Source organism: Ylistrum balloti, unplaced genomic scaffold, assembly GCF_031769215.1.
Source record: "Ylistrum balloti isolate Yb309-2 unplaced genomic scaffold, AGI_CSIRO_Ybal_v1 Utg371094, whole genome shotgun sequence".
Taxonomy (NCBI): Eukaryota; Metazoa; Mollusca; class Bivalvia; order Pectinida; family Pectinidae; genus Ylistrum; species Ylistrum balloti.
The window spans coordinates 212174-225000 of NW_026782603.1; the positions used below are offsets into that span (position 1 = coordinate 212174).

The 12827-nt window shown below is 34.5% G+C and overlaps 1 protein-coding gene across 1 annotated transcript in view; it reads left to right on the forward strand.

Annotated features, from left to right (window-relative positions):
• Window positions 1-1439: 1439 nt before the first annotated feature.
• LOC132560668 (organic cation transporter protein-like) overlaps window positions 1440-12827 on the forward strand; it is a gene marked incomplete at its 3' end in the record, with an annotated part of 12139 nt that continues 751 nt past the window's right edge. The window contains exons 1-6 of the mRNA XM_060225335.1: window positions 1440-1582; window positions 6995-7244; window positions 7786-7889; window positions 9863-10017; window positions 10371-10539; window positions 10737-10955. Coding sequence (XP_060081318.1) covers window positions 1440-1582; window positions 6995-7244; window positions 7786-7889; window positions 9863-10017; window positions 10371-10539; window positions 10737-10955 — 1040 coding nt within the window. The remainder of the gene's footprint in view (window positions 1583-6994; window positions 7245-7785; window positions 7890-9862; window positions 10018-10370; window positions 10540-10736; window positions 10956-12827) is intronic.

Genomic DNA, 12827 nt, shown 5'->3' on the forward strand with positions numbered 1-12827 from the left:
AAAATGGTTCATTGTGTAATCTTTACCTTACTTTTTATCAATAGATTTTAAATGATGTCTGAAACATGTGAATCTCGTTCTTATGAGAGCGCACACGCTAATATTTTTCATAAAAATCATTCTCTTTATTTCATGAATTATCTATGAATATCCTCACGCGAAAAACTTTACTGTATACCGGTAATTTTTGTTGCCCGAGGCACACCACTCATCACTTTCTGTGGTGTAAAACTATATACAATAAAGACTGATTAATGCAGGTTCCAGTATTATTTCGAAAACTGCCGATTTTTATAATCACTGATCAATTTTGATATTCCTGTGATCACTATTTAGTCATAACTGCACCAGTTTTCCGTTTAATTATCAATGCATAATATCACCCAACCATTTTACCAAACTGCACCTTTGGGATTCACGCAACAAAAACATATCATTATGTTGTTTGTATTTCAGATCATTATATTCATCTAGTACCTTGCAATATGTGTGTTACTATCTTGTACAAGTATGAAATTTTGGGAACAAGCACTTCAATGTCTTCTGCGACAACTGCGACTTGTAAACACTATAAGTTGTCGCCACATGAATATTACTTTTCACAAATAGACAATTCAGGATAGAAAATCGTCATCATAAAGCGATCTAAAGGCGAAATGACTTTGCATCCTTTGCTGCATCTGCTATGAAAGACTATTTGGTGAATTCTGCAACATATTAAAACGTCAGCAATGTGACAAACACAATGAGTATGCCAATAGTCATGGAATATACCAATAGTCAGAGGACAGTTTTATGACTAAACAAAACGAAACTGTTGTCAACTAGAGATATAATCATACTCATGAGTTTACCCTTACTATCGTCAAGAATATATGGCAAAATTTCATCCTTTTAACTTTTTTGTCAGAACTGCACCCAGAAGACATTCTTAAGATTGCACTTTGACTATTCCTTCACCGCGAGTGATAACAGCATCCACTATAATTTTTGTTATTTGTCATAAACAGATAAACTGTCACTGCTCCCGTTATCCATCACTTATATCCTATGTAAAACTCAATGCAAAAAAGAACATTCGTGTTTATATGAAATTCACTGTTAAATCAGTTAAACTTACTTGTTTAATACTAAGGATCATAATAGTAAAATTGGACAAAAAAGGCATATACAGATTAGAAAAAACTACAGACATTAAAAGTTAATTTTCTTTTTACCATATTTATTTGTACCAAGAGGCGGGTCTTAGTTTTTGCTCTTACTATGGTGTAAATCCGACGATTCACGAAGTAAGGCTAACCTTAATCGTTATTCATTTTAAGCCATAATGCAAACACTGTAAAAGTATAAAAGTCATGTGCACAACGTTGTAAGGGTGTACATGGAAATTTAGCGAGAACAGTACATTATCTATTGTGTTGGATAGAAACAAAATTAAAATGAAGCTGGACGACATTTTGATAAAACTTGGAGAATTCGGATTATATCAGAAATACTTGTATTTAATGATATGCTGGACCTCTCTTTTTTCCGGAATATATGCTTTGATGTCTGTGATATTCCTCAACATTCCTGATCATAGGTACGTCACTAGATCACAGTATTTAATGTCCACGCTTATGAGCATTATGATTGAATGAACAATATCAAATGTCATTTACAGTAAAATTTGATTTAATATTTTCAAATAACTAACATCAAGCGCAATAATTCTAGACGTTATATTTCCTCTTTTTGTATGATTTCCTACTATATGAACAATATGTACAATATGTGTTTATGTACATATTGTTGATTTACTTATGTTGATCTCTTCGCAGCAAGAGGAGATTTCCTTTGTCACACTTGTCTCGTGTACTTTTAAGAATTTGTTTCTTTTTAAAAGTTCTAACATTGTTTTTGTCCCTTATGGTATACATAGTTCCTAAAATGGACATCACTTAATCAATAAAGTTAATTGAAATTGCAGTATAATCCATGAACGGTCAGGTATGTAGTACACGCTGACTTACCCTATGCCTCACTAAGGAACATGTGGTATATGATTGTCACGTTAAGTTCCTCTATTAGTTCACTAGTCCTCGCATACCAAAGTTCCTCATCACCTCAATAATTCTGTGAGAGGCTTCAGCAACATATCTTGTCTGTGAAGACATCATTTGTACGTCGTATATATGTCGTGTAATGTACATAATCTTAAATGATAACTTCTTGTCAAAACAATAACATCCAATTATCGAAAACAACCTAGATATAAAAGGTTAGGGACACAGCAATGATCTGATACTGGTTTTATCTCCTGTTTAAACATCCTTTAGATAGATAGTGTTCTCGTGTTTGTATTAACTACTTTGTATATACAGGACCTACATTTCATTCACAATGAATCTGGATAAGATTCTCGTCAAACTTGGAGAATTTGGATTTTACCAAAAATACCTATATGGATTAATATGTTTAAGTATATATTTTAACGGATTGTATGCGGTGATGTCAGTGATATTTCTTGAAACTCTCGACCACAGGTGAGTATAAACGTAGAGATCGGTATCTGAATATCTATTCCTCTTTCCTCGTTTTTTAAAGGAATTTTGTCATCAAATGATAATTTCCGTGTTACAATATGTCAGCCACTTAACTGTAATATTTCGTATAAATACAGAGATATTGGATTTATCTGAAATTAACCATGCCCCATGTGTAAACATACCGGGGAGGAAAAAACAATTGATTGAAGAATTGTGCAATTGAACCTTTTAAATACATATACAGTCAGAATTTGCATTCAATAGATATTTGATATGAAGCATATCAACATGAAAATGAATAACGTTTGTTTCAACTTTTGAGTGTAGATTAAATAAAACAATGCAGTTCGGTAGACGAATATTTAAATTTGTTTCAGTGTAAATAAAAAATCTAATAATTTCTTTGTGATTCAGGAATAAAAATATACAACAGTTTTCAGTGATCGCATACCGCGAGATTGAAAGTAGGTGTTATTCTATAAGACAATGATGAAAGGCTTTTAATGCGATGGGATTGCCGCCAAAAAACATACATGTATTTTAATTGAAAGCAATCGACAATAAACGACAGTATATTTTTAAGAAAACAAAAGACCGAATTTTATTAATGTAGTACAAATACTTCAATGAAACAGATAAGATAAACTTCGTCTGTACTTTACTGACAGCTTATATTATGATGTTATATAGCCGTAATCAAGTATTTGACCTCTTTTCTGAATTTGTTATAAAGTTGATTTTTCAATGAAGCTATAAATGTTCAGTATATTTTGCATTGATGATGTAGTTTTATTTGTGGCCGATGTTTGTCCTAATCTTGTATGCCATATTTACTATCTTGCGAATAGCTGCATAAATTCGAAATAAGCATTTATTATCTTTTTAAATTGTTTCATATTCAACAGTAAATATATAAGTTTATGCCATTTTTATCATAGAATAAGTCGCAACCCAATTTCATTGTTTGTGAGAGGCGAAAATGGTTAAAAAACATCATTACAAACAAACAATTAATTTCGTCAATATCTAAATAAATAAAATCAACAAACTAAGAAAGAACGGTCAAAACGAAGCGATCAAAACAAACTTATTACAAAACTTCTTATTATTTTGTAACAGTTTTGGGGCCGTGGCCGTAGACTCGAGCGCCATCTAGCGTTTATTCGGATAACGGATCTTCATTTTCTTTCGTTCATTTTGCATTGCTGACTTTTCCTTCTGTATTGATCGCTTGGTGGGTTGGTAATTCAGTGTTAATTTTGCAATACATACTGTTCTTCTCTATAATGATCTCTGGTTGTTCCATATCTTAAGATGTTAGCGAAATTTATTGTTCGTTATACCTATATAAAATTGTTTTTTTTTACCATTTTCGCTGGTCATACCCCTTGTTTAAATGGCCAATGTATAACGGGTTATTTCATGACCCATTAAGGTCACTGATTGACAAATATAATACATTTACAGTATGAATGCTGATATTTCATGTTAATTTGCAACTGTTTATTTCGATTTCATTTTAACTTTGGTATTTGTTAAGTGACATACATTAGTCTGAAAGTGTTCCTGTATATAACATAATACATAACTTGATATTGAAATACCTTGTTTCAATCTTCGCCGGGCAAAATGTTCTAAGCATTTTATATCATTACACGAGTCACAATATAATATGTTGAGATATGTTTAAGCTTTTATAATTATCTCTGTGTTTGTTCCGTAACTTTTACGACATACGTACTTCATTAAAACTAATCTTCTACATGCAGCCACTGGATCATTTATACGTTTTAAAAACATAAAGATGCACTGAACATAGAGATAACACTTTTACATACCTCCAATACTACTACTACAACTCCTCTACACTAGTGCTATCGTTTAAACTGATCAATGGCTGCATTCATTATCGTCCGAGATAAAAAAAATCAGTAATCGCTAGAATTAAATTAATGGCCACTCACTACTTGAAAAGTATCAAAACGATGTATTGACAGAGAAGTATCATAGTGTTTATAACGTGCGATACATTTGAAATACGACTTATGTATATATTATATACACTGATGAAAAAAGCATCGATGTCTAAATTATACAAGCTAATTTAAGATAGAAGGCACAAGTTCGTAATATATTTGATCTAAATTGCTTTTTCATTTTTTCGGTATCTGCTCGCGTTTGTACCAATATTTGAGGAAAGGATTGATGTTTTAACCCGACCTCCCCTAACACGAGACTTGGGAATAGTGTCAAGTGTAAACGAAATCAATTTATTTCACGTGATTTCACGAGCCATTAAGGTCACTGATAGACAAATACAAACAGCTGTATTCTGGTTTTGTCTATTCCGTTTCATCAACTTAGCTGTTGATATATCTGACAAATGCTGATATTTTCATTAGAATTTGATCCTATTAACTTCGATATCATTTGAACTTTGATAATTTTGCTGTGGCATATATTAGTCTGAATGTTTAACTTTAGCTGTCAAAATACATGACTTGATATTAAAATACAGATATTTTCCTGTCAAGCTTGAGACACTAAAAATCTGCTTTAGACAAAAAATTAGCTTTAGGCTTTATATATCATTGCCTGGGTCAGAAACGAGGAGATATCAACATGTGATGAGATATGTTTCAGCTTTATTAGTCTTCCAATGTTTGCACAGTGATTTAAACACTATATATACTTAAGGGATAAAGAAACGCATGGTGCACTTTGAAGATGATTCTTGGCAAGACGTCGAGTATAATATTCAATATTACTAAGTAAGACTGAAGATAAAACCATACAGAACAAACTGCAAAATTTGTGTCTGGTAAGTGATTTAGAAGTTATTTAAAGGAATTAAAAGATAACTTTGAAATCGAAATGGACTGATTGTGGGATTTGGCTGGTCAATCCTGAGTATGTCCCAATTCGTTCTCCCTACAGCCCTGTTTCTTCTAAGCATGGAGTTCATGAGTGAGTTTATCCTCGTCAATGGGATGTTGGCCCATTCTTCCAAGAGGGCATCTCGCAGTTCGGCCAGAGATACAGGAGGAGGCCGGCGTCGTCGAACCTGTCTATCTAGCTGGTCCCTCAAGTGCTCAATAGGGGAAAGGTCGGGGCTGTATAGTGGCCAGTCCAGTGGGTGGATATTGTTGTTAGTGAGAAATTCGCGACAAATCCTCGCAACATGAGGCCGTGCATTATCCTGCTGGAATGTGGGTGTGTTTTGTTGCAATGATGGGACATCAGGTGTCGGACGATCTCATCTCTATACCTAGTGGCAGTGGTGATTTAACACCATGTGAGATGCCTCCCCCACACATAACCGATCCATCCCCAAACCTTTCCTACGCAGATATCGGCAAATGTTCCCCACGACGTCGGTATACACAACCTCGACCGTCTGCTCGAAACGGGATGAACCGGGACTCATCTGTAAGCATTATCCGCCTCCACTGCCTCAATATGAATATTCTGGGGACATATGCCGCCACCCAAGCCATACGACGCTGGCAACGAGCAGTGATAAGGAGCAGACCTACAAACGGGTGACGTGCCCGCAGACCATCTTCCCGCAATCGTTTCCTTACAGTTTTTGCATGGATACGACGGTTATGAGAGTCTATGGTATGAAGGACAGATTCAGTGGCAGTAAGGTGCCGATTACGCAAACTCGAGAGACGGATAAACCTGCCCTGACGTTGTGACGTCACGCGCGGACGCCTGTGAGCAGCCCGCCCAGTTTCCCTTAGACGTCTAAAACGACGTTCTATAAACAAGTACCATGCAACAGCTACAGTTCAATAACATCAGTGAAACTAGAAAGAGAAAGAATAACACCACGATTTTCTGCAAGAAGTTGACAACCGACAGGCGACCTTTTAACAAAGAGTTTCGAGTGATCCAAGTTGAAGAAGATTTACGATCACCATCATTATTTCTTGTGTTGAAGTTCATTGTCCTTGAGTGATATAAGGTGCTCGATGCTCAATAACGTGAACTTATCCCGTTCGAGTTAGATTAACATTCTGTTGACATTTCTTTGTTGTTCGTTATGCATTTTGCTGCAAACTAACCATTTTAACTTGCATTTTAACTTGAGGTTCTGTAAAAAAAACGCGTGTTTTGTGTTGTTGGATTAAGTGTGAAAGTTTGAAACGTCAGCATTCATAAAAAATGAATCTCTTAATAAAACGTAACAGTGATAGTGTGTACTATGACAATATAAAAGAAGTGAAAAGCCATTGTAATGTTAAAATTTTATATTCATGTCTTATGGCATTGATTTGTATTTGTTTCAGATTTTAACAATTCTAAAACTCATCTTTATTTCTCATTATGTATACAAACAATGTCTAACGACAACGGTATTTATATAAAGGAAATTACGTTATTAGGTTGTGTGTGTTAAGGAAAAATATCAAGTTAGTTACAGTTAAAATTTCCGTTTATGTGATATTATCGTTATACAGGTGTAAGATTCCAGGCCTTGAGAATGACACGTACGATATACACAGTACCTTTCAACAGAGCCTTGTCAACAACTACATACCTCCCCCATCGGATGATGACACCAAAGATTATGATCAGTGCCATCTGTACTCGTTTGATTACAACAATGTCAAGTTCGACAACTCCAGTAGACCAATCAACGCTTCGCTTATTGAATGTAGTGAGTGGGTATACAGCGACTCCGTGTTTAAGGAAACGTTTGCTTCGAAGGTAGGACAATATATAGTGTATTTCCCATTAATATATTTCAATAATTATCTATATGTAAAACTCGAAATCAGCATAATTATTTCTGTATTCTGTATGACGAGGAGACAGTATATTCCTTTTACATTTTCTCTATTGAATGACAAATACGTTTGTTTCGTTGTGAAATAGATGATATGAAAGTTTACCATAGATACTATGGATATAAAAAAAGTTATAAATCCCATTTGTCGGGAATCATTGACTGGCAATCTAGATGGTCAAGTGTGTACAGTTGAAAGGAGACTATATTAAATAATAAAGCCGTAAAAATAAAAATATCTTGTTCTTTCTGTGTACGACTAAAACCTTTTGGATAACCACTCGTGCACATACTGAAGAACTAATACCAGGTCGTTCGGTCCATACATACATCTAATCGTACATGATATTAAAAAAATTGGAAATATAAATATTGTTCAAGCAATTAGCAGATTTACACGAGTGAGTATAATTAGCAATACATACTATCAATTAGTGTATTTTATGCATTGAATACTTATAGTTCAACATTGTGTGTGGTGATAAACATCTAACTTCATTGATTAAGTCTCTCTTCTTCGCCGGGAAGCTCATTGGTGCCATCATATTTGGCAATCTCTCAGATGCGTAAGTTGTATTTTGTAACACAGATTTTTTCATAACTTTTTATGCCTGTATCCGGCGGTGTTTTAAATGAGACAACACAACCATTTTAATGAGTTCATGAACCAAGCTTTATTGACTCGACCATAACAATCAATACTTGTACTTCAACTCGCATACTTAAATACAAACAAGGGACATAACTCTCACTTATCTAACATTACCCGTCAAGTGTTGTTAAACAAGTGAAACAGTCGTAAATCACAATGAATGTGACCAATAAATATCTTTATAACACTAAACCGTATTTTAAATAAATACGGTTTAAACACATTTCAGCAATACCGTACCTGCGTGTGGTGAAGAACCCATCATAAGAAGTGATCGTAAGACTCGGACATACACGTAAACATCTCACATCTAGGTATAAATAATACATTCATACCCCATGTTTAACATCAGATATTTCGACAATCACCAAAATGTTACTTTAAAATCGCAGATTTATAATTCATGAATCATTTGAATTCACATTAGTTTTCCTTACATAAAAAGGTGTGATTTGATTAACATTTCGTGATGTCTAAATGTAAAATACAAACAATTATGACAAACACTACTATTCTGATAGAAAAGGAAAAATAGTGAATTTAGCAAATATACTTTTTAAATCTACTTACATTCACGTCCAGTCTCAAAATGTGTGAATGCCAATCAGAACACAAGACAACTACAGTGACCAATATGACGTAACGAGACACTAACACTACTTAGCAAGACCACACTAAGAAATACGGTTGCGCATATCAAATACACGCGAGCGCAACGGCAAAACAAACGCGTGGCGGAATATAATGATAATCAAATAACATACAAAATAAATCATAAAACCCATCCCTTTTATAATGCCTTGATGATATCGATCACAAGTTCGATATTTCATTGTGATTCTACGCTGTTAAGGTTACATGAACATGCGGAACCACAGAGGGGCGCTGTTTTAAGATGTGGCGACGGTTGTAACACAAGTAAACCAATGGCGAATTCTTCCGTGAAATATTCTGGTCGTTTGGCCATTTTTGAATGTCATCAGCTATACCTATTTTCCAAGTTAAAATGTTTACTCTCTGTCGTTATTTTACTCACTTTGGGTACATGCACTTTCCTCTGTGGTGATCAAATCACAGTATCTACACTTTTACGTCAACCTTACTTCAACTTACACTCATTTAAATCTGTCTGATCCACACTTTTGTATACATAACCAACAAATAATCAATCATGAGTCAAAAACAATATTTTACTGCTGGGTAGGCCTAATGAAACGTTAATACCAAGTGTTCACAAATCCGACTTCCCTGCCTCATCCCTTCGTCAAGGGATCGATCTTCTTGATGACAAATCAAAATGAATAATTGGATACACGTGGAATCTATATGCCTGAAAAAGCCGGAAATCCTGACAAACATCGATATTTCAGCATAGTAAACGAATCACAGCATTCAAACAAAAAGAGTTCCATACTTTATAACCGATAGTGCAGTGGCGCCCGCTGTCTACAAAAATGTCGTGGGTGAGCCCCATTGTCCGATATAGTTCGACCATATGATTTTTAATTGAACCAAATTCGACAACCTTGATTAGATATAATATATTCAATTGAAAATCAATGACATTATGGGACATTAAATATTTTTCCAATAGTTTTATGGGTAACTAAAAAATCTTAATTTTCGGCTTGTGTTAGCAGAATCTATTCCAATGTGTTGGTTCTATTAATTCCATCAGGTTTGAAAATATCAATATACAACTAACTTAAAATTCAAGCAATGTTTTATGGCCGATTTATCTCTAGAAGTCCATTTTTCTGAACATTTTGTACTATATATTACTGATCTTTGATATCTCCTTCCAAACTCTATGCATATGGTTTACCTTTTGATACTGGGACGAGATTTTATTTGCTTCAGATTTCCTTTTGTTCAATTTGTTCACAGATTTGGGCGGCGAATGACGTTTAATGTTTCCCTTATGATGATGGTTGGATTGACGTTCGGAATGTCTTGGTCCCCTTCCTATGTTGTATATGCTATCATCATGACGGCTATTGGTGCCACTACCCAAGGAGTCTTTCCGGTTGGATTTGTTCTCGGTAGGCGACTCCGTGAAATGAAAAAAATCTATTGCCAATCTTATTATACTCAGCTTCTTAACAATCAATTCCTCCAGTGTAATCATCCTTATCCAACAACGTGTTATGCTGAATAATTGAAAGCCAACACAAATATATGTGATATTGTAACGAAGTTGTCCTCATTTTTAAGTAAGATTTCACAAGGGCCGAGACCTAAAATAATAAACGATAGCACTTTTTCGGAATTCATCATAAAACTCTATGTAAAATGATGATTTCGTAATATTTCAACAGTATGAACACCTGGGAGACTTAATCTTTATGGTGACTACTATAATTTGGTAGTGTTGTATTTCATATTCTGCTTTCAGGTGTTGAGTTAGTTGGCCCCTCAAAGCGAAAGTATGCTGGAATAGTTATCGAGTATTTTTTTTCGTTGGGTTTAATGATTCTGGCCGGTATCAGCTATTTTGCCCGACATTGGTATTACATCAACATCATTTGTTCCGCTCCAGCATTCATTTTCATTTTCTATTGGTGGTAAGTATTTTTTAGAAATTAAACAGATAAGCATGTATTTTTTCGCTCCCCCACAGAAGAATGCATCATAAGATCGTTTTCTTGAAAATATTTTTTTCGTCGTTCTGAAAACGATAAATGGTAGATATCGAATGTTATCGAAAATACGTCATTTTTGGAAGATTTCTGATTATGCAAATCGTGTTTTTCCGTTTCAGGTTGATTCCCGAATCACCACGTTGGTTGATCAGTAAACAGCGATATGAAGATGCTAACAAAGTACTTCAAAAGGCTGCTAAGGTCAACAAAGTGGTAATAGAAAAGAATCTATTCGAGAAAGAGATAGTGAGTGGCACGCCTGAACCGACTGGAAGAGTATGGCAGCTGTTCTCTACACGTGTCATGTTACTGAGAACTCTCGTTATCCTCTTTAATTGGCAAGTCGTTTGTTATTGCTGAAATATATTAAATTTTTATCAACAAAATTATAATTACTTATGTTATTTAATGGCTAACATGAACAATATAGAAATGATGAATGTTTACAAAATATTGAACAAAATAATATAATAAACCGAATAAAACTGATTCAAACCGGTTGCACAAATAATTATATGAGAAATGGAATATTGTCCACTGTTTTTTTTTAAAATATACCTAGGCATAAATCAAGTTAAATTGTATCATGCTGAGGTCTTGCAGATGTAGACATCTTTAGGAAAAGGAGATAAACGAGAAAACTTGTAACTGAAAATCTAAAATAGGCCTTACAAATATAGTTCCTTTTTGAAAACAAAAGAAAGAAGTAAATGGCCTTAGTCTTAACAGCTCTTCGTAGATGATAAAAATGTAAATGTAAAATGATTTATAGTAAGTTGCGAGAACTAAAATGAATTCAAAAATTAATGATATTGATGATTACCTAGCCTGTGATAATGATGATTACCTAGCCTGTGATATTGATGATTACCTAGTCTGTGATATTGATGATTACCTAGCTTGTACTATTGATGATTACCTAGCATGTGATATTGATGATTACCTAGCCTGTGATATTGATGATTACCTAGCCTGTGATATTGATGATTACCTAGCCTGTGATATTGATGATTACCTAGCCTGTGATATTGATGATTACCTAGCCTGTGATATTGATGATTACCTAGCCTGTAATATTGATGATTACCTAGCCTGTGATATTGATGATTACCTAGCATGTGATATTGATGATTACCTAGCCTGTGATATTGATGATTACCTAGCCTGTGATATTGATGATTACCTAGCCTGTGATATTGATGATTACCTAGCCTGTGATATTGATGATTACCTAGCCTGTGATATTGATGATTACCTAGCCTGTGATATTGATGATTACCTAGCCTGTGATATTGATGATTACCTAGCATGTGATATTGATGATTACCTAGCCTGTGATATTGATGAATACCTAGCCTGTAATATTGATGATTACCTAGCCTGTGATATTGATGATTACCTAGCCTGTGATATTGATGATTACCTAGTCTGTGATATTGATGATTACCTAGCTTGTACTATTGATGATTACCTAGCCTGTGATATTGATGATTACCTAGCCTGTGATATTGATGATTACCTAGCCTGTGATATTGATGATTACCTAGCTTGTACTATTGATGATTACCTAGCCTGTGATATTGATGATTACCTAGTCTGTGATATTGATGATTACCTAGCTTGTACTATTGATGATTACCTAGTCTGTGACATTGATGATTACCTAGCCTGTGATAGTGATGATTACCTAGCCTGTGATATTGATGATTACCTAGCCTGTGATATTGATGATTACCTAGCCTGTGATATTGATGATTACCTAGCCTGTGATATTGATGATTACCTAGCCTGTGATATTGATGATTACCTAGACTGTGATATTGATGATTACCTAGATGATTACCTAGCCTGTGATATTGATGATTACCTAGTCTGTGATATTGATGATTACCTAGCCTGTGATATTGATGATTACCTAGCCTGTGATATTGATGATTACCTAGCCTGTGATATTGATGATTACCTAGTCTGTGATATTGATGATTACCTAGATGATTACCTAGCCTGTGATATTGATGATTACCTAGTCTGTGATATTGATGATTACCTAGCCTGTGATATTGATGATTACCTAGCCTGTGATATTGATGATTACCTAGCCTGTGATATTGATGATTACATAGCCTGTGATATTGATGATTACCTAGCCTGTGATATTGATGATTACCTAGCCTGTGATATTGATGATTACCTAGCCTGTGATAGTGATG